Raw genomic sequence first — 22,853 nt, 5'->3', positions numbered from 1 at the left:
AGTGTTCTCTCTCTCTCCCCCCCACACATAAAGCCTTTCGTGTATCTCCCTGAATTCTAACGGGGACTTACAACTTTTTTCTTGGCATCTCCTCTCCAGATCGACAAAACTTAGATGCAGATCTTTCTTATATTTTCACGATTTCTTAACTGTTTGTCTTAAAGTCAAAATATGGTTCTGACAACCTCCATTGTCAAAACCATATTTTGACTCCGTTTCTCTACACACACACACACACACACACACACACACACACACACACACACACACACACACACACACACACACACACACACACACACACACATATTTGATTGCATTCCTGTTGAATATTTTCTATCACCGTTCTGTTTTTTCTTGTTTCATTAAGCAATCTTTCAAAGTAGTTACTCCAGACATTTAGAATTTCTTCAACTTTCATGCCATGTTTATCATCACTAATTCCTTTTACAGTACACTTCACTCTGTTTCTGAGCTTTATCACTAGCCTCCATAACTTGCTACCTTCATGTTAGCTGCTTCGCTTATGTACATTTTTCTCTGTATTCTTTCATTTATTTGTAGGAAATTTCAATGTGCTTTCTTGTTTCACATGACGACCTCTAACTTCATGAGTTCACCAGGGTGTTATAATTTTCCTATCCTTGCAGGCAACTTTGCCACATGCTTCTCTGTCTGAATCACCCAACATCTTTTTCAGAGTTTGTCCACTGTCTTCACATTCTTTCATTTCGAATTTGCTTGATTTTAAAACTTTCTTACATAATTTTCTTTTCGATATGATATTCAATATTAAATATTAAAATGCCGGCCTGGTTGGCCAAGTGGTCAGCATATTCGCTCTCCAGACAAAAGGCTGTGGGTTCGAATCCCGCCGTGGGCATGGATGTGTGTGATTGTCTGTGAAAATACTAGTGATAATGATGGGCGGTAGATGGCGCTGGTGTAGATGATGGTAGTTGGTGGATTGAGCAATGGAGACAGAGTCGGAGAGTGCTCTCCCTCGATGAGTCATTGGACTTCCTGGAGGTGTTACGTAATAATAATAATAATAATAAAATCCTATGTAGTCCCCTTTTTCAGAACCAGCCTGAACACATCACTATCAACAATGGTAAGACTTTTCTTATTTCTTCTGTCTTCCTTTCATATGAATTTTTGGACGTCTGTATGCCGGAGTGTGGTGCAGCGATGACTAATCCATGTCCTGAACAGAAATCCAGCAGGTTCTTACCATTAGTATTATTATTATCTTTGCTCTTTTCTCCAAAATAGCCTAAAACAGAGTTGGTTATCTCGCTTTGACCTTAATCAAATTCGATTATCATGTCTGGGAAATATAATATCACTGGAAAATTTTATGAGTAAATACACGACTGAATCAGTTCTCTATTTTTCATCTTGTGCTTAAAGACTTGACCATTAACTTACACTTGATCACGTCATTCCCTTGCAAGTTACATTTCACCTTTCATGGTGTTTCGATAGCGATAGAATGTATACGTAATATCTGAATGAATAAACAACCATGGCTTTCATTCAATTTTAAGACGCTCGCACAAAAGGCTGGAAGCATTTGGCATATTAATGGCTTAGAATGAAAAGTTGCGATGTTAACTATAATTGAACATGAAACTTCATTCTGCATTATTCGTTTTGTGCGGTATCCTTTATGGTATCCCAAATGATCCTGGTCAGTTGGTGGCAACCTCCCATAACTCAGGGACGACGTAACTAAATAAACCATTATAACAATAAACATTTAAATGGTGAGCAGTTGTATACTTTGAAATGAAAAACTTGACAACATAAATTATTCATAGGAACCCAGAATCTGATACTATTATCATCCACCACTTATTTTCATCCTTATACATTTCATTTTTTTCTTATAAGTATGTATCAAAACCACAAAAGCTTGCTTGTAATCTAGAGGGAATAATTTTACGATATACTGTGCCATGACCTGAACTAGCGCGAAGACATCACTACCAACAATAATATGGTTGATGCGACATTTTTTAATTCTTGTGACTTCTCTCCATTTGAATTTGTTCATACCTTTGTTGTGCATTTTGAAGGATACGTTTCTAAGCTCTCCTCTAGTAGGCTGTGATAGATTATCAGTTAAGTAAAAGTTAGCAGGATTCGAAAGCTGTTGCTGTGTTGTCTGTGAAGATGTCGTTTTTATGCAATAAGCAAGGTGCTATTAGCTAAGCTTTTTGCTTTACCTATTGAAGGTTTTTCTAGCATTTGTTTCCAATTATCATTGAAAAAAGTGGATAAATGGACCAGTAAATTTAACAAAATTCTAAGTTAAATTTCTTCTTAATATTAAACTGCTATGACTCTGTCAATTGTGAGTTTATTTATTTTTCCATAAGCTGTGTTAAAAAACTGAGTGGTATAATTTCTCATTCCCACGTTCCACTAAACATTGACTTGAAAACAGGATTATAGCTTGTACATTTAAAATAAATGAATGAAACTGTCAAAGCTCAAAGAATCTTGTTAAAACACTAACAGAAACTTTTTTTAATCATAACCGAAATTTTAAGACTGGTTAACCAATTATTTAAAGCTTGTGAATAAATGGCATGAATTCATTAAAATACACAATTACTTTGTACGATCCACTTTTGAGATATATACATCAAGAAATGAAGATCTCTAAAGTGGATCATACAGGTATGTTCCGTTGAGTGAGCGGCATGGAATTATTGCCAGATTTTTCCCCAACTAAAATTCAAATCTGGGTTGAAATACAACTCAGAGTTCAACGCAGAATTTTCCCCAACTAAAAGGGTATTGTCAGTGGAGCTACTAAGGTTCTAACAGTTTAGCCTTTTCGAAGATAGTGGTACTATAAATGATCATGATGAGAGGTTACACCAAGATATTTATACCACAGAAATCATAACAGAACTTACTAGTGATACATGACTCTGATAACTGTTAATAGCAAATTCGCAGCTGATGTATGAAATATAAAACTGCACATCATTATATCATATATTGCCGAAATAAAATTCATAAATTATATTAGAAAAAGTCGAAGTCAATTTTCTGTTCTTCACAAATCTATAAACGAGTATTGAAGTTTGCTACAAACAAAGATGCGAGAGAATGAAATAAGCTATCCTCGTATTGAACGCGGAATATTTAACGCTCAATTTCCATCACCATACTGCGGTTTGTTATTTGGATACATATGACAAACTAATCTTCTAAAATTACATTGTACATTTAAACTATTTTTGTATTCAAAATCGATTTCTCTTTCTTCACATAGTTGCATTTCAGAACTAATCATTGCAGCATGAGTTAATGAAAATTAACTTTCCTCTGACAGCTTTATTTTGTCGGGTAGCATTCAGAGACTTTCAACTTGATGGATAAACACAAACGATTATCATGACGTGTTTAAGCATTTACATTTGCACTATAATTTAGTTTTGCTGCTTTTTTACAGCTTTTACAATAACTACCCAACTTTGTTAACAATTTTGGTACGAGACATTCCAGATAACGTTTATTTTTCTCTACTGTATTAATAATAATAATGAATATAAGTATAACCAATAAATCTCTGTCAAAGTCAAATAATTTTCGGAACCCGATTTACGTGTTGGTCGAAATAAATTTCAAAAACAAACAAAATCCATCACAGACACTCACATGTGGATTAATAAATCAACATATTGACATTTGATGGAAAATATCTAACAAGTGGTACAAGTGATTAAAAAATTAAAATTTCACACATTTTACAAAATAAATAAAAAGGCAATTTAGTTTTTTTTTAATCCTTTGCCCACCTAGGATACCAAATGTACTATGGTCGGGCAAAGTTTTACGTGTTCTTTTCTTGGGTAGCAATCACGTAAATAATGATAAATTTGCTATTTCCTTGGATATTAGTATAATCCCTGATTTAGAACCGTTGTGTATTTTTTTATATGCTTGTTTGAAGCAGGCTTTTACGTAAAGTCATCCATTTCTTACTCTTAATTCGAACTTGCGGCGTTTTATCAACTGAGCTCCCAAAATTGTTTTGAATTACGATGTATTCTATTGAGTAGGTTAATTGAGTGGATGCTTTTAGCCGATCTGACTTTTTGAGGAATGAAAAAGCCTTCATCTTCTTTATGAGACTGCTAACTCGCCTTCAATTGAAAATCGCTCATAATGGTTTTCTGGATGGGCAAGATTCGAATCCAAATGTGTCTAGCCAAAGGGACATCATCGATGCTAGTTAAGTTTACTCCTGAAGCAATCATTCATACATAAATCATTAATTATTTGAAGAACAATTAGCACACGTAAATTAGTTTTCTTGGAAATACCGCAAAGATATTCAATCAACTTTAGATATGTAATTGCAGTGGCGTGCAGCAGTGGCCTTAAAATAACATAATGAAGGTAGAAATAGGGGATGTTAAACATCTAACTTTATTTTAAAGCATAATATATGTAGAAAAGTTGAAAGTTTCGAAAATTTGATCAGAGAGCTTTTGAGAAGAGTCCTCGTCATCGGACTTGCCTTCTCTTGAACTACATCCGCATATTCGCCTTTCATTGGTGCTTTTGATAAAGGTTTCACCAGTTGGTTCTCTTCAGAGAGCAGGAAAAAAACCAAAGCTTCATTCAATACCAAAGCAATCGGATGTCAGAGTTGCATTTTTCATAAGTGAACTCCCGCCAGTGCGTGACATCAAATATCAAAGAAAGAGTCATACGGTTTCGTTTCGGCGATGTAAAATAAATCTCAATACTAAGAATATTCCCTATCTCTGTTTATTTTACGTCGCCGAAATAATAACGAGGCAAATTGGCAAACCTCGAAATCCATGAATATTTTTGAATAATTATTCCCATGAACTAGTTTAGTTTAACGTGTTTAACGAATAAATGAATAATAAATTCTGATTAAATATCTCGTTTTATGCATATCCTTGCTTATTTGTTAAAGAAAAGAAAACATTGGCTTTTTCGATTTTATAATAATCGAAATATCGCTCTTCGTTGTCTTCTGTTGCTTTCTCCCTAAATTTTCGAACTTCTAAAATATTGTCATTTCGGTCACCAAAAATTCGGAAACCACATATCTCATTACTAATGTGGGGAACCCGGCGTGTTAAAAAAAGAAAGACCATTTGTTTCATTTTTACTTCATTTTCCCAATTATTACAGGTGGTTTGGTTATCCTCCAATTAAAATCATATACTTATCAGAACTTGTCGTCTAAATACGCGAATAGCTTTAGGTGGTAAGTTGTTTTCGGTAACTGTTATTTAAATGATAGTTTGTGTTTCAAATTTTTGTAAAATTCTTAATAGATAAAAGCCTTAACTCTGATATTTAAATCTCAATGTGCTGATTAATTACCTAAAAATAATCTTACATATAGATATTTCTTTAAATATCAGAACTTCAGAGGGGTCATATCTCTAGGAAATTCGAGCCATTTAGTTGAATTCTTCACTTATAAAATTCATATCCCCATTATATTTATAACTGTTATACCAGCAGAGAGCTCCCTCTTCACAAAAATAAATAAATAAAAAAAAAAACTAAATTTTCGCTGGAATAGTCGACTAGTGACACTGAAATGTTTTGATTTCGACGTGTTTCATATTAGAATGTGAAAAATACACACACATGCCAACAGTCTTGATATTTCTAGTTTGGCAACGTAACTGTTTTAGGCAGAATAAATATTGTGGAATCAGTTTTACAACAATAGATCATTTTAAGTAGATTAATTTCATTGTATTTGTGTATTATTGTCATTCTTGCATACTCTCGTAATTAATTAAAATAAAGCATGATTAACAGAATAAAATACACGTAAGAAAGAAAGGCGTACGTATTGTGGTTAAGCTGAACTCCATTCTCAATGAATATGCACTGAAAAGAATCGCTCTATCGTGTTTTTAATTATCTCCTGTATAACGCACATCGTATTTGATATGTTGTGTGAATTTTCTACTTCGAATAGGCATGCCTAAGATGTACATTCATCTCTGTTTTTTTAAAGAGCAGCATTCGTTCATATCGTTAAATACGATTAAGAATCAGTTTAAATTTTGTGCTGACATTCTTAACTTTTAGTTCAGGATGAGACGCTAATTCATATTATTTTTTACTTCGGAAAACTTAAGAAGCAGCTAATTTCACAAGATGCAAGAAGCAGAAAACCTCTAAGGATACCACTCTCAGTGATAACACGTTCATTAAGTTCTCAATGAAGAATACAGTAGGGAGTCACTTCTCTTTGAGAAATGACTTCTTAACTTGTTACACACTCGTGAAAGGAGTGTGTTGTGTTGTTTGGGATACAAAGAGCAAATAAAGTCAGCTGCACTCTGCAATACGAGGAACTTAGTCCTCAAGATACTTCTCTTAAATTTTTTTTTTTTCGTTCACGATAGGATAAAATATGGATGAAAAGAATATCAAGTCTTCTTTAGAATAGCAAAAAGAATATAAAGTCTTGTTTAGAATAGCAAGAAGAACATAAAATCTTGTTAAGAATGGAACGGGAGTTAGAAACGTACATGGAGTTAATATTTAGCTACAAACTGGAGTGATCGCCCTTACAAGCAGTAAAGTATTATCAAAAATGGTTTTAAATGTTATACACGATTCCATGTGTGAATTTCTCATTCAAAATGTCTGTTGTGCATGGTGTTGATACCTGTCATACGAGAGATGACAGCTAATTCTAAAAAAAAGGAAATTGAATCAGGGTGCTGTAGGCCCTTTCAGGGATTCTAAGTAGCGACCCTATTAGAAGAGTTTGCGAACTGTGATATCTTTGAAATTACCTTCGATCACATGTACCACAAAAGAACATTTACTAAATATATCAAACTTCATATCTCGAATCAGTGCAAACTAAAATTTTTACGAACGTCGAATACATAAATGTGAAAACATCCCTCGTCTAAGCACCTACTGTGAAAATCCATCGTTCAACATGAAAGCTGAACACTACGCCATTTATTCTTTAACCGCAGAAATACTCACATAAAACATAAAATTTGCAACTCAAATTATTGCAGATGTTAGACCGGCGAGTAACTTTCGTGTCAATAAACAGTTGTAATTCATTGCCCCCGCTAGAGGTCGGTGTTTTACGAACGTACTGTATATTGTTAAAATGCGTAAGTGGTATTTTTGATCAAAACTTCATTTCGTAGTTACTGAAGTTGATGCAATTAGTGCATTAAAAGGATATATATGAACAAAATCTAAATACTGTACTCGTATAGTGAATCCCACGTTTAGTTTGTTATAAAAGTAAAATTGGACATTTAATATAAAATAACGTGAAAGAGGTAAAGCAGATGGCATTTCTTGCTTTGCGTGCAACTGCTTTTCGTATAGAATTTTAATTCATCATTTTGTTTGAAATATTGTACTTTGTGTTTCAAATCGATATTATTATGTGCTGATACTTTTCCATGTCGTGCACCTGTTCTTAGCGGACGGACATTTCCCACTGATGGCGTTGGTCTTTTCCTTCTTGCTCCGTTTTCTCTTTATTTGCTATATTCTATTCCTCGCTTTATTTCTGCTGTCTTGTTTTTAGTACTCGTCAAACCACTATTCTTGTGATTCCCCACTCTGTCGTAGTTTTAGCCATCAGCGCGAACTGTGTGTGGACGAGGGAGGGGGGAATAGTGTGCATAAATTGCTTGGGCAAAACTAGCGGTAGTGTATGGTCAGGCCAAGATAAATTAGTTAGCGGACTCTCTTGAAAAGCTAAATGATATAGGAGTGGTTCTATCCTCATAGTATGAGGAAAGGGTCCACACACTTTCTGGTGCCTGGTATGGCATCCAGAGTAGCATTCTAGTTGAAGTGCAGCCATTCATGCAGGACAGTATGTGTGTCGAAATCTGGTTCAGTGGTGACTGAGGAAGTGAACTATTAATCTCCCGTTTAAGTAGGAATTCTTCATGCTCAACTTCATCAGAACCCAGAAACTGAAGACCCAACAAATACAAAGAACAATACAAAAATTCTGAAAAAAAAAACATTGAGAAGAATACCATTGTATTTAATAATTCATTCGACTAGTGAATGGCCAATCGAGAAAATGTTACTTTCATTTATCCAGGAGGGTAAGCAGGTCTCCCAAAATCAGGGGAAAGAACACTAACGAGATTCCCAGTCGAAACTATCTAAAAGCATTAAGAGCAACTTGTATGTACAACATATGTTGTGAAAATACCAATTACGATACCATTTTTACATATACTGGAAACATGAAACTTTTCCACAGAAGTATTATCAGAGTGGGGCACTCCTTGATGATCCTGACAAGGAATTTGCTTTGAGTTGAAAGGTCAATGAGTGACAGTCACCTAATTTATCCATATAGGACAATAATATTGCATGAACCAATAATATCAGTCTTACATTTAACATGTACAGCTTTCAGTTTCCGTGGCTTCAGGCTATCTCAACGATATTGGGATTTACATTACGAATCTCGCAAGACGCTTCAAGTGCCAGGAACATGGTCATCCTCAACTCGCTTCTCGTGGCTCTGCCATCTTCACCCGATGTAACAGTAAAGAGCATGGAAAACAGACTACATGCACACATCACCTTAATTTTGTAAGGGAAAACATTTAGTACACTTCCAAATATTTCAAAGGTGAAAGGATGGTAAACACATTCAAAATATCAATACAGGTAGAGCATTGCGTATCAGGAAGTGATTAGGAAGTATATTCCTAATCACAGCAGCATCTAATGAAAAGAGTCCCCTATGCTGAAAAGGTAATAGGAAAATATCTAAAGGAAGATTAACGTATGTTTGTTTCTTAAACATACGTTGCATCACGTTCCCTGATATTTGGAGGCTTTCTTTTATGTATCTTTTAGTAAACAAATAGGGCTCTGTCATTTTTTTACTAAAATATTTTAGGGTGAGGGTATTATTTTTGATGAGGCCATACTCACCTGAATGAATCAAGGATTCTAGTGAATAGAGTCTGACTTTAGAATAATGTAATGAGATTCCATTCACTAGCATTCTTGATTGATTCAGGTGAGTATGGCCTCATCAAAAATAATACCCTCACCCTAAAATATTTTAGTAAAAAAATAATGACACAGACCCACTTTTATTTACTAAAAGATACAAAAAAGCAAGCCCCGAACATCAGGAAGACGTGATGCAAACAACCCAAAACTTGCAAGCATCCAGGATGGTGTTAATTGTTTTTAATGCTGCATAAGGGAGGCATAAAGACTAGCGCATTTGTGGTTGGTGTATACTAGGTTTCGGAAAGTTGGAACCTATTGACATTTTACTTGAAAATTTGGAGGATATAGATGATCTTGGACATTTCCTGAGGAAAGACTGTCTAGAAAACAGAGCTAGAAGAAACGGAGATGCAGGTTCGATGGGATTACAGCTGGACTGTAATAGATTGTTGAGTAGCTTCTGCTGCTGGGCTCTCGATGTAATATATTCTGTGGACACTGCTTTACCAGTCCTGCGGAGCAGTGTGAACGGAAGTATACCTGCAGAAAGAGAGATCTGAAACTGACCCTTTGTGAGATATTGTTTGAAGTCATGCAAGATCGTGCATCAGCCGAATCACTCTACTCGGAATAACTACCAAAAATTTTGAGTGAGATTGTTTTAGGTGCACTCACTGCAAGCAGGTGAACAATATTTTAAGGATGGACTGATTGGGATTCTTATAGTTAGTAGCTGGGTCGATCTCTCAGGAGTCTCTTGAGATTTTAAGGGCCAAGGAAGATATAGTGTGATCCGTTTATGTTAGGAAAGAAAGCATGTCCCAGCATTTACTTCTAGATAAATGCCAGGAAAGAAGATTTATGTATAATAGAGAAAGTAACTCTACATTAGTGGAGAATCCTGAAGAAAGAAAACCGTGCCATGGCACGCAGTAAAAGACTAAAGAGAAAGTTGGCTTCTCCATTGTAGAGAAGCCGATGGTGGGCAGAATAAGATACATTCTGATGTACATCTTTCCAATAAACTATTGCAGGATGCACAGCAGCGAAGATTTGAAAACAGATGATGCTTGGAGAATCTCTCGCGGATACCTCCCAACAAGGAACTTTATTGCTTTCGAACTTGCTTGTGTTCAGCCACAATACATCCCACTTCCAGTGAAAGAAATGGACTCCTCAATGAAGTTTACATCATTCATAACTAGATCAACTTACACAAGATGTGTGAGAGTAAATTGTTCACACTCTTGTACATTTTAAGAAACAAAATTACGTATACAAAATTTTATTTATACATTTTTGTTGTAATAACAAAAATTTAAGGCTTGCATTTTATTTGTTACATATTGCCCTTCTACTTATCATATTATAGCCCTAAATGCATATAAAATTTGATTACTTGTGCTAATATTCTTTAACATGGAAGAATGACTTCTCAGCCAAGTGGGAAATGGGGGGGGGGCAAGGTTTACAAAGAATTGCTTCTCTGAAAAATAAAATATCACCAATTTATATTGATCTGCTTTTGTACAAACGTTTCCTTCTATATTCCAAAATAACCCGTAGGCCACTCCAATTATTTTCTCCGATACTTCGCTCTTTATACTTTCATTTAACCAACATGCATTTAGTAAGTGTATGTTAATATGTCGATAACCATACACTGTTTATTACATGTTTATTTAGAAATATTTATATGTATGATGTTAGTACATAAAATCTAGAATAATGTAAGCGATTTATATTTTACCAGACAAATGTAAACTCTTTAATTCTTAATGATGATTTACTTTTAAGCAGAGGTGGACAGATGTTCATCTTCGGTGGAATAAGTCTGACTTTGGCAACATCTCAGTCATCCGAATTCCTGCGTCACAAGTATGGAGGCCCGACGTAATTCTGTACAACAAGTAGGCAAGCATTTCTTCTTACTTTATATTATGTTGTTATACAGTAACAGATCCTTCGTATGTCCGTGTTTTACGTGATAGACTAAGATTTCCTTTCCTCTTGTCTGCTCGCCCCATTCTCTGCTCCTATTCGGAAGAATGCATTGGCGACAAATTATACTTTTCTATAATGACACACATCTCAGGTTAAGTCACAAAAAGTGGTCGTTGGCTAAGAACAGTGAAGAATGAATACACTAGCATCCATGGAGGTAACAGAGAATTGCGCCTCATTTGCTGGATTTGGTGGCTACTTGAGAAACGTTACCTCCGGTATGTTACCGAAGACTGGGAGTTCGAGGTAGTACTGCGATATGGATATTTGGTAGGAGGAATATGATTTTTGTGCCCGAGATATGTACAGCATGGATGAAAATGTTTGCTTTTCAGAACTCACAGATTATCTAATCCTTGACTCACTCACTGGATTTGTGCTATCGATGCCAAATTTCTTCAGTAGGACCACTGCAAATTAAAGTGGAAATGCTTATTCTTGAATCGAAGGAATTAATAATGTACTTATTCTCTGCATAATATTTACAGGAAACAGCTCCTTATCTTCAAATGCCAGAAAAATCCAAGACATGGATAAGGAGATCCTAGAGAAGCCAACTTGGTCCAATAAATAAAATAAAGCTATCTTATGTTTTTTCAGAACAGTGACAGCATAGGAAAATCTGGAACAAATACAAACTGGTCATTTCCTTGTCAGGATGTGAAAAAAAAAACTAGATCAAATCTTACCTTTATGCATTTCTCCATCCTTACGGATAGCTACGCAAAGACCTGCTCAATTCGAGCAACGCTATTTAGCTCCAAAGTTTTCCTCTTAATGCCGCTCTGAAGGTTTTTGCTATTAAAATAAGTTCAGGTTTCAAACCCGAGTGCTATTAACCATCTGTGATATCGTTATAATTTTGTAACTTCAACTATCCCCTCATTTTTAATGCTGTCTTGAATTATCCCTATCTTTCTCTCTCTCTCTCTCTCTCTCTCTCTCTGTGTGTGTGTGTGGGTGGGTGGGTGGGTGGGTGTGCACACCTCTGGAGAAAGGATGCATTGTTGAGAGCCTCTTTAGAAATAACTCATCTATTGAATTAAGCATAAAAAACGTATTGTTTAATACTGACCATATACAAATATTTTAACATTCTTTGCCTACCAGTTTCGCTAGTAAACTGTCTAACTTTTTAAAGGCGTTGACGGAAAAGTATAAAAAATACTAGTAAATGCAAATTGAAAGGAACATAAAAACGTTGTAAACACTCTAGTAGCTAAGGTTGCACATTCGCGTGACAGAGACTGAGTGGACTTATTGTTCTTAATCATTATCACGCATGCGTGTTTGTTGTAAACGCATAATGTGATTACTAGCTAGCTGTAGTTCAGATGGATTTAGAGAGAGGATGAGGTTTTCCCATGAACTGTTAAGAATAGTAGCCTGGTTTCTGTTGAGTTTTCCGCCAGTTTTTAACACTACTGCGGCTTCCTTGAATAAACGATGTCTATAATCGTCGTCTAAATATGGCATGGAGCTATTTTGCCACTCTATCGTGTGGTTAGACGTACAGAAATGATATGCTAAGCCGGAAGAAATACTTCTGTTGTGGTTTACATCACCAACGTGCTCTCTCTGTCTGATCTCCAAACTCCATGAAGTTTGTCCGATGTAGGCGATACCACAGGAGCAAGGAATGTAATATACTCCTGGATATTTGTAGAATGGAGTGGCAAAATAGCTCCTAAATGATCCTAAAAAATGTTTGATGCTGGTGGTTGGTTTGAAGATCACTCTGATGTTGTGGGCTTTTAGTATTCTGGCTATTTGATAAGAAATTGACTTGATGAAGGAAATCACTACAGTAGAAATGTGCTCGGAGTTTGGTTCTTCTTGTCTGTGGTTGTCAGCGTATAGATATTTTTTGATGATGTTTTGGCTATTAGTGAGATTTCAGTCTGTGTATCCTGATCTCCCATCAACGATTGGACGGAGAGGTATATCCTTTTTATGTATTTTAGGTGTCCCATATAATCTGGGAGTAATGGGATGTGAGGATTTTATTCTTCTCTTCACCTCTTATGGACAAATGTTGCAATTACAGATTAGTTGGTTTGTTTCATTGTGATTTTTTATGGTGGGATCTTATAGGTAGCGTTGTCTGATAGTAATACGTTTAACTTATCATAATAGTCTTTAGAGTTAAGGATGACTGTTGAATTTCCCTTATCAGCTTGATGATGATATCTTTGTTTTTCTTTAAGTTAAGGATTGCCTTTCTATCACAAGGAGACATGTTGAGAATAGGTTGTTTATCTTTGGCTAGGATTATGGTACTTTTGAATCTAATAGTGTTGGCTGCAATTTGCGGTAGTGGATATAGGCCTTTTTCAATTCCACACATAAAATCCATTTTAGGAATGTGCTTTGGTGTAATTGCAAAGTTAAATTTTTGAGAATGTCGAGTTCATTTTTTGTCAGACTGTGATTCGACAAATTGAAAATCACTTTGTGTCGTCCTGGAGGTTGTTCTGTGTCCGATATTTTTTCTTGTAAAAGTCATTGAATTTCTTAATTTGTTTTTCTTTATAAAGTTTGAAAGTTTTTTCATAACTGCGTTGTATCATTTGATCAATTTGGTTCCATATGGTATATTCTAAATTGTTGGAAATTTCATCAAAGAACCTACTATTAATATCACTGTGATTAAGTTCGTACCTCGTGTTCTGAATCCTTTCCCTTATAAGTGCCAATGAAGTGCGTAGATAGATTTTTTTAGCTGATATAGAGTTTATATGACCTTTGACTATGAGGAACTTTGGGGTCATGGAGAAGTCTCTGCAACGTTTAAGGAACGTTAGGTGGTTTAGAAGTTTGGCCTTTCTGCATTTTTCTCTTTCAATCATCTATTGAATACACACTTTATTTTATCTTCTTGTTAATGTATTCATTGTAATTGGTATGGCAATTGCTCTCTTTTCCCTCCTTCCAGTTCATAAGTAGGAAGCGGCTTTCTTTTCTTATGTGTATGAAAAAAATTATTTCATGGCTGAAAAAAAAAAAGATTAAGCATTTTCTCATACCTACTAGAATTTCATACAGCCCAGCCAATTATTGGACCTATTAGTGCATTAAAATCCGTAATAGTGGAAACCGATAATGCTTTCGCCATATATTTGCATTCCATAGTGGAAATGCAGACGAACATTATCTTTCCAATAGTCAGTTATTTTTTTAAGTACAAGACATAGTCTCGTTATTCGGTCCTTCTATACCCGCTCATCCATGGCCAGTTAGCGTCCAAATCAATCAGAGTTGTATGCAGCACAAAATCCGCAAGAACGGGTACACGTCCTCATCCTTCAATGATCCTAAGATCACAATAATGGACTGCTGTAAACATTCTTTTATCAGCAACATTCATGCACTGCGTCTCTCATTTCCTGAATCTTCAGAAAAGCAAGAAGAGCTACAACCTGTTCTTTAATTGCTTCCAACTAAACTCACCTTGGTATTGCTTCCTGTACAAGTTGGGGAATCAGATGAACGTCGTTTATTGGAGTCGGTTTTTCTCTCACTGGAAGTAATTATGAGATGTAGCATTATGGAATCTTAGAAAAGAGGCGAGCCTTCTGCTATAGTTTTGAAAAGTTAAAAGAAGTTTTTATTTTAAACCAAAAAGCAATGCATCCCAAAGGAACCTTAGAATTATAATATATTGGATCATAACGTCAATTTTTTAAAAAACGAATCCGGTGATTTAGTTTATGAATATTACAAATTATAGTGTATTAAAAACAATTATTTTGTTTGTTTCCTGAGTAGTAAGACATTTGAAAACCTGGCTGAATAGACATTGTCATTTGGCAAGTCCGGTTTTTCATGATCGACCTTCAGACCATTTGTAGGCGCAGTTGTTTCTCGATTTACGATAAATACGTTTCCTGGAAAATGTCGCTTTTTCGTTTCTTAGAAAATTTAACGGTTAAAAGCGAACCGTTTAAGAAATGTAGACAAAGCGGAAAAGTGCACGTTATACTTTTATTAAATGCACAATAAAAACTGAAACAATAATCAAGTTGTGTAAATTTTTTTTATTATTTTATTCAAGTTGATGTGGTTCACCGATTTTCATGTAAATGATGTTTCGTAGAATAAAGAGAGGACATTTATCGAAAGCTGCTTCTTGTAATAGATATAGTCACCTAAAGAACACGTGCTATCACAAAGTGAAAGGTTTAATAGATAGAGTGAAATAATGCATTAGCGCCTTGTATTACCTTGTGTTCAGTAGTCCGCCCTACTGATCGCGTTAAAGTGAGAAACAAAGCGATATAAAATTAACGTGTTCTTCAATCGCATTAAAAAGAAAAAAATCAACTCCATTTAGGCGTAAATAGAGAAATGCCTGCGAGTTTTAAAAACCTCACCAAAATATGTCCGTCATGTTATCATTTGTCTCACTGTACCTAACCTGTTAAATGGAATGGAGGTTCCGAACTTAAGGAAAAGCTTTTTCGATATTTTATGTACTTTATTAATTTTAATTAAAAAAATATTGTCAACGTTTTCTTCATAGATATTTCATAACATACTTTTTACAATAAAGTACTTTGATATTTTTAATTAATACACTAAAGCCTCTGTAATAAACGTCTGGTATTAGTCGATTGTCTTTCTTCTTTTAGCATTTTACACTTTCGTTGAAAGAAAGCAGTCATCATTTCGATGACAAGCACACGTTGAAAAACTTCATTGATTTTACTGAACGTCACTTTTCTTTGTTCCTGCCGATAGCGCAGATTCCCAGTACAACACCGCCATTATCAACACTAACGTGATCGTCAAGGCAGCAGGCGATGTTACATGGCTCTCCCACGGGATCTTCAAAAGCTCATGCGAGATCGATGTCGAGTATTTTCCTTTCGATGTTCAAACATGTCACATGAAATTTGCCTCGTGGACATACGATGAAGATCAGGTAGTAGTAGAAGAAAGCTTGTTTACAGCGTTCTTCTTGTTTATTTATTGAGTTAACTCGCTTGAGTTTTAACTTTACAGCGCCATTCCTTCTGTCACTAGAGGTCACCGAGACTTTTAAGAAGGAATGTCACTGCATTCTTTTCTGAGTAATCATTGACGTTTTTTTTTTTTTCCAAGTGTTCATAATGTGGTTAGGGTTTACGTTTTTAGTGACCGTAGGCCCTATTTTATGTGCTTTTTGTCGTTGAGAAACAAGGTATTCCATAAATTTCTCATTAACGAAGTAATAAATTGGTGTGTTTAAACTTCAAGTTATGCGATAATAATAAACAAATATCATATTTGGAGCCATTTTCAGTTGTAGATGAATGATTATAATTCATTGCCAAATATAATAATTTTCTCTTTAATATGGTTTAGTTTTCTTAATTCGAATCCTTTCAGAAAGGAATATGATACTTTAAACCACATAATCTTATTGGAAAAATTATTGGTTATCTTGTACAATACTGAACGAATTCAAAGGCTGAACGTAAAAATATTAACATTCAATTTACGAATATAGCTCAGTTGGTACAGACGGGCCTTTGGTTAAAAAGACCCGGGTTCGTATCCCGTTTATGACAAGAGGAATCTTTATCTGGTGTTTGCAATCAAATGGTGAGTTAGCCACTCTCATAAGGAGAGGTGTTGACTATACGAGTATTCTAGCAGCCACTTGTGTTTATAGGAAAATGTTACTGAGGGTAATTAAGTCCTAATATTGTAAATTGTTTCCATTAAAAATACTAAGATTCGGTTAATTTCAGTAATATTTCTTGTATCTTCTTTTCTCCGATTAGATCTTTATAATAAATGGAATGAATTATGGATATCCATTGCACATTTGTTAAATTTTCGGTATCATGGTTTTATTAAATCATTTTACAGAGAACAAAAAAAACTGATTTTTTGGAAAATTTATTTTCGGCCAAGAATCACCCCATATTCTTAAACTTCTCTGGCTGTCTTTATAATACTATCCACCCTTATTCTAAAGTACTAGACCTTTTACTTCGGGAAAGCAAAAGACAAAAAGGTAAAAATAGAAAACGGAACAGCTAAGATCAATAAACACGTGATTCCCTTGCTCACCCATTTCGTGTTTTATAGCACGATGTTCATGCGCAACACTTCATGAAAAAGCCAAACATTCTACTCTTCTTTCGGCATCATTTAGGATAACAACTAGAAAACTTTTCGATTGCTGAGTGTTCTCTTTTAGACAATAAGCACATAATTTGAAGCCTGATAGATTTAAAAGCGGAAAGCATAGTGAGTAATTTTGAATATTAGCTGGCTGAAAATTGATTTCTTTAATAAACGCAAACCAGAATAAAAAGTTCCACTCTCTGCAATTTTGTCGTAGCCAGAAAATTACTTCATCGTGCTCTAAATGGTTGCTCAGTTTTCATATGACCTGAAGAACAATTTTATAACTAATATTTTGTTTGATAACGTATAAATGTGAAATCTTTTTTTCAGGTGTACTGCTAGTAGTCGAAATATCTTCATTTACACGCAAATTATTTAATAGCGATTTTAGAGACTCACCAATTAGAAAACGTCAGTTCTATATCATTGAATAGAGTACAAAAATATCTTATTCCACTTCTGTTGTGATTTTTCATCCCTTTGTGATCCGATATTCTTGCATTATTTCCTCTTCAACAGTAGGCAAGTCAGGAACCTTCCCATCCTCAGTCCGGAGAAAACTGGGATGGAGTATCTATCGTTAGTAGTTTACTCAGTTGTACTGAACAGACGAGAATAGACGAGACACTGTTGGTAAATTCATTATTGTCAAATAATGCATCCAACAATACTTTTGAGTGCGCCTGTATCAGGGATGGCCAAACTTGCTTGACGTAAGAGCCCCATACGATAAACTTCAGATGTCTGAGAGCAGCAAGACATGAAGAAATGTTACACGGACGTTTTTTATTGTTACATGCACAATATTTTCAAAACAATTATATAAATATTTAAGAAATATATGTACGTAATAATATTTCTTCATGTATGTAGTTTTCAAACTGTCAATTTGTATTAGTTTCCAAAATCACAAAATACGCACATATATATCAAATATTTTCAAAATCCTAACTGATTTGTTTTAACTATATTGAGCGTGCCTACTTAATATTGTAATGAATTACAGAAACATCTAAGAAAAATATGCAAATTTGCATTTCATTAACATTAAATGAGACATCCAAAAATAAAAAATAAAAGAGGTAAAACAGATATTTTAATTATATTTGTCTTAGTAAATATCTGGTCAAAACATGAAGGAAAATATGTAAATCAATAAATTAGAGACATTTTAATCAGATGCCACCTTACAAAATTACAGCTTTATAATATTTTATGACACAGACATTTCTACAAGTATCAGTCTCTTTACTGCTAGTAAAGGTCGTGTGAGTCTCCATCTTAGCAGTGAGTCATTGAAAATGCCGCTGATATGTTGTCAAATTAACTCCGTTAAGTGTTGATTTGTAAGGACTGCACGATGCTTTGACTTCACAAACTTCATTGAAGAGTACAGGGATTTAAAGCAGTATGTTGTGTTGAAAACTGAGATGACTCACACACACACACACACACACACACACTGGCTTTCTTCAGTTCAGGATATTTTTATTTCCGAAACTTGCTTCCGAGAATGATGGATCCTCTTGCAATTCTATTAGTTCGGTTTCCACAGCAGATGATTCTGTAAGCAGAAGTTAAAGAATTGGACAACCATCATTGATCACATCAGCTATGAATGGATTTACAAGAAATGTTTCAGCTTCTTCAAGTTCTCAAACTTGTCTAGGAAATTATGAAGCAGTCCTTTGTATTCTTCCAATTTGTAGTATTTTATTTCAATATCTGGGAATATATTTACTTTCCTTTTGAGACTGGGAAAGTAACTGAGTTTCTTGGCAATATATCTCTTTGTAAAACTCTTATTTCATTCTGAAAACTGAAAATTGTCTAAATAAGATGAGAAGCAATCGTATCCTTCCCCTGGAGTGCCAAGTTGAAAGTTTGTAGATCATTCATTATATCGGTAAGGAACATTAGAGCATGCATCCATTCATCATTTTCTAGTTGACGATAGACTCTTTTATTTTCTTCAAGTAATAATAGGCTCCAAAAGATTCACAAACCTACTTTGCTGGTTGAGTCACCTCACAATGGAGTAGAAAGAGACATCACTGGATTTAGCTTCTAACTGCAGTTCTCCGCTAAAATGTTTGAATTTGAACTGTCGGTGGGTCTTCTCCTTTAAGCGTGTGCAACTGACAGTTTCAAGTTGTCCGTTGCATACGCTTACACGACATCATAACATCTTCATACTTGAATTATCTGGCTGCACGATGAATAATGCAAGGAACAGGAGGAAACTCTGGAAAGATGGGATCACATTTTCATAAGTGCAACTAATCCTGCAATTTCTCCACTATTGCAGATGCTCCATCTTTTGCAACACTGATGAGTTTATCCAGTGGAATATGAGCATTTGTAAATTCTGTCAAGAGCATTTTTAATGTCAACACCAGGAGTTATTTCTTTTAGTACCAATAAGTTCAACATCTCTTATTTAACATTTACATCAGAGCAAACATAACGAACAAATACCACCAGTTGTAAGTTGTCTTGTAGATTCATCAAGAGCTAAGCTGAATGCAAGGGAATTCCTTAAATCATTTTGTATTTTGCCTGCAGCATCAACACTGATCTGAGAGATACAACTCGCTATAGTGTGGTATTTGTGGTGAAGTTTTGTGTTATTTGGATCAAACACTGAAACAACGTCAGCTATATTCTTCCTAATAAATTCACTATCAGAATGTGAGAGTTTAGCACGAGCAATATTCCATGTTACAACAAAAGTAGCTTCAGTCGTCGTATCGGTTTCCTGTTGACTATTTATTAATGATTTTAACATAGTTAACTTGTTTTTCTGTACAAATCACAAGAACGAAACGTTTTTATGATTTGTTTCATAACGTTTCAAGTTACAAAGCTAGCAACTTGAAACTTGGCGTTTCAACTTACTGGCTTTGTAATGACTGAGTGACACATTGCAGATAAGACACAAAGGTTTACTTCCTTTAAAGGTGAATGCAAAATCCTCCCCCCAACTCTTAGGGAGATTATGTTGAAAAATAAAAATAATTTGGAAATTATAAATCGCTTTTTCATTGTTAGGCCGAGAACTTTTCAGACCACCCTCGATGTGTGTGTGTGTGTGTGTGTGTGTGTGTGTGTGTGTGTGTGTGTGTGTGTGCTACGCAAATTCTTCTCTTCATAGAAGATTCTCTCTAGTCTAAACAAATGGACAATGCACTACCAAATATTTGGTTGGCGAACTCAGCCTTTGTTTTTGCAATCCGCGTGAAACAAAGACTGTAATTCTATCGATATTTTTAGTTCTGTTCTCACATTTCGCAAATATATTTCAGAAATGAGGCAACCGTGTTTTCACACAGTCAGCTATTGCTTTCTTTGGCCGGATGGGATATTTTTCTCACGCTCCTCTGCCTCTTCCTTTTTGGTGTTTATCTGAACTGTACCATACACTACCTCGCCAGAAGATTTGTCGTTATTGGTTGGCTTTATTATCCACTTTCATGAGGGAAAATAAACCTATGGAAATATTGCAAAAAATATGAAAATATTCTAATATGAAAGTGTGAACTTAAACTATCTGTAATCATTACAGAATATAATAAGTTTAGTTTAATTCTTTATCCAAGTGTGAGCAAACAAAGTTTGCGCCTGAAAGTATCTTCAGGACTGCGGTATGAAGTTGAAGCTCTGCCTAGTATGATTTCAGCTGGGCACTAGATATGGGTAAGCTTCTTAGAACATTTTCCCTTCAGCTTTGTCAGTAGGGGCAAATTGGTTTGCACTACCTTACCGCAGTCCTGAAGATACTTTCAGGCGCAAACTTTGTTTGCTCACACTTGGATAAAGGATTAAACTAAACTTATTATAGTCTAACCAAGTGAAAAATAAACTCTCAAAATCATTACAGGATGTTTCACGGGTTGGATTAACAATCTTATACTCAGATTTTCATTATACGGAACTCTCAGCGTTACCCATGGAATGTGCTGAATAGTTAAACAGTGACTGAAAATTTTCGAATGATTTGATCCTTTGAAATGAGCATTCGTGTGTACTAGATGACGCTCTATAAATAAAAAGCTTGGTGATATCGTGGAAAAAAGCCCATTACTTAGATCGAATGACAGACAAAGAGTGTTCTATTCATTAAAGATAACCGAGAGGGCAAATCCACAGTTAAAAAGTCCACATTAAATTACCACAGTTCATTTAATGTGTACTTTTTAACCTGAAAAGTACAGTAATTAATCTGTGGAATGTGTTATGAGTTCGAGCCGATGAATTAACGCTATTGAATTGTTCTATGTGGTGTGCTTTCAAGACAGTTGGTTGGGTATGTGAGAATGGAAAGTGTCTACTCGTACTGGATAAGGCTTCAAGGACACTGATATCCCGAATCTGATGGTCATTTTAAAGTTGTGCATTTATTAATGCAGTCATAAGTATTTGCACTTTCTAGTTCATTTTTAAAAATATAATCCATTATCGATATTTTAAACAGATAGCTGTTTCATGTATTTTATTTTTGCCAAAGTGAAAAGAAAATTATTAGAATGCAATAGGCCTGATTAATTAATTATTAGTGCTGATCGAAATTTCATAAACATACCTTTCACAGCAAGTCTGCATTGCATTCAGGAAACAAAAATGTGGACATATGTGAGACAAGAGAACAGGGAATTGCTGTTCCCAACGAAATAAATAATTGCAAATGTAAGCTAGCTTTATCTAGAATATCATATTTATCATTGAAGTAGGAAGAGAAGGACGATTTCACAAATGTAAAAAAAAAATCTTTGACAGGAAGACTGAGGAAGTATCTAAAATAATATTTTCCCCTCATGCTCTTCTCCATAAGCAATTATCATTACAATTGGGGGGGGGGGATTCTTCTTCTTCTGCTACGTCTGGCGATTTCAACCATTCTCCTATGATCTGAAGAGACTGTTGGCGTTTATATGGCAACAGTTTTGTCTTTTCATAGCACCAATAAAAAAAACCTTCTAGTGAAGTGCCGAAGCAGATTACTGAAGCACTAACTATACCACATAGAAAAATTTTCTAATTATATATATATATATAATTGTTCATTTGATTATTTCTTAATGATTTACTGACATAAAAAACATGCCTTTTATCATTAGGAACATTTTTTATGCTTTCGTTAGTTCCTGCAACATTCTTTTTATCCCACTGCCCTACAGCGTCATTAGCAGTAACAGATGTGATTCACTACAAATGCCTTAAACTCTAGGGAGAGAGAGAAGGGGGGGGGGGAATGTCTTGAATCTTGGGGACAATAATCCATGCATTATGATCACTGTTGATCGTTTCATGTCGCAGTAGTCAGACCTTGTTTAACACAAATTTAGTGTGTGCTTTAATACCCACAACGCTAACCAGGAAAAAAAATAATCCAAATATTCAGTTAGGTGATTACAATCGTTGAAGAGCAGTTCATCGTTGAGAGTTCAGTGAAAACAAGCATTATCACTGCAATGAACCAGTAACTAATAAATGACAGAGGCATTATTCTAAGCGCGAATTAAAAATACTAAATGACTGCCACTATCTTGAAATTACTACAAACAAGGAGAAAATGTCCGAATTATAATTAGCAGTAGACCAATTGAAATTCCTTTATTTATCGTAGGTAGTAAAATATCATAATTATTGCCTTGGATATGGATGGCAAGACTTTTGAAGAAAATGAATAAATATGTTTTGTATTTTCTATATTTTAAAGTGTA

At 34.9% G+C, this 22,853-nt stretch overlaps 1 protein-coding gene across 2 annotated transcripts in view; it reads left to right on the top strand.

Annotated features, from left to right (window-relative positions):
• The window catches only part of LOC150101300 (neuronal acetylcholine receptor subunit alpha-10-like), a 337,428-nt gene that overhangs the window by 304,776 nt on the left and 9,799 nt on the right, over positions 1-22,853 (top strand). For both annotated transcript variants that reach the window (XM_090399841.1, XM_090399840.1), the window contains 2 exons: positions 10,807-10,916; positions 15,751-15,934. In XM_090399841.1, the coding sequence (XP_090255967.1) occupies positions 10,807-10,916; positions 15,751-15,934 (294 nt within the window). The remainder of the gene's footprint in view (positions 1-10,806; positions 10,917-15,750; positions 15,935-22,853) is intronic.

The sequence above is a fragment of the Typopeltis vanoorti genome, chromosome 11 (genome assembly GCF_054136105.1).
Source record: "Typopeltis vanoorti isolate ZY-2024b chromosome 11, IOZ_Tvanoo_1.0, whole genome shotgun sequence".
Classification (NCBI taxonomy): Eukaryota; Metazoa; Arthropoda; class Arachnida; order Uropygi; family Thelyphonidae; genus Typopeltis; species Typopeltis vanoorti.
The sequence above is the reverse complement of the archived record's forward strand: the minus strand, read 5'-3'. Positions and strand labels throughout refer to the sequence as shown.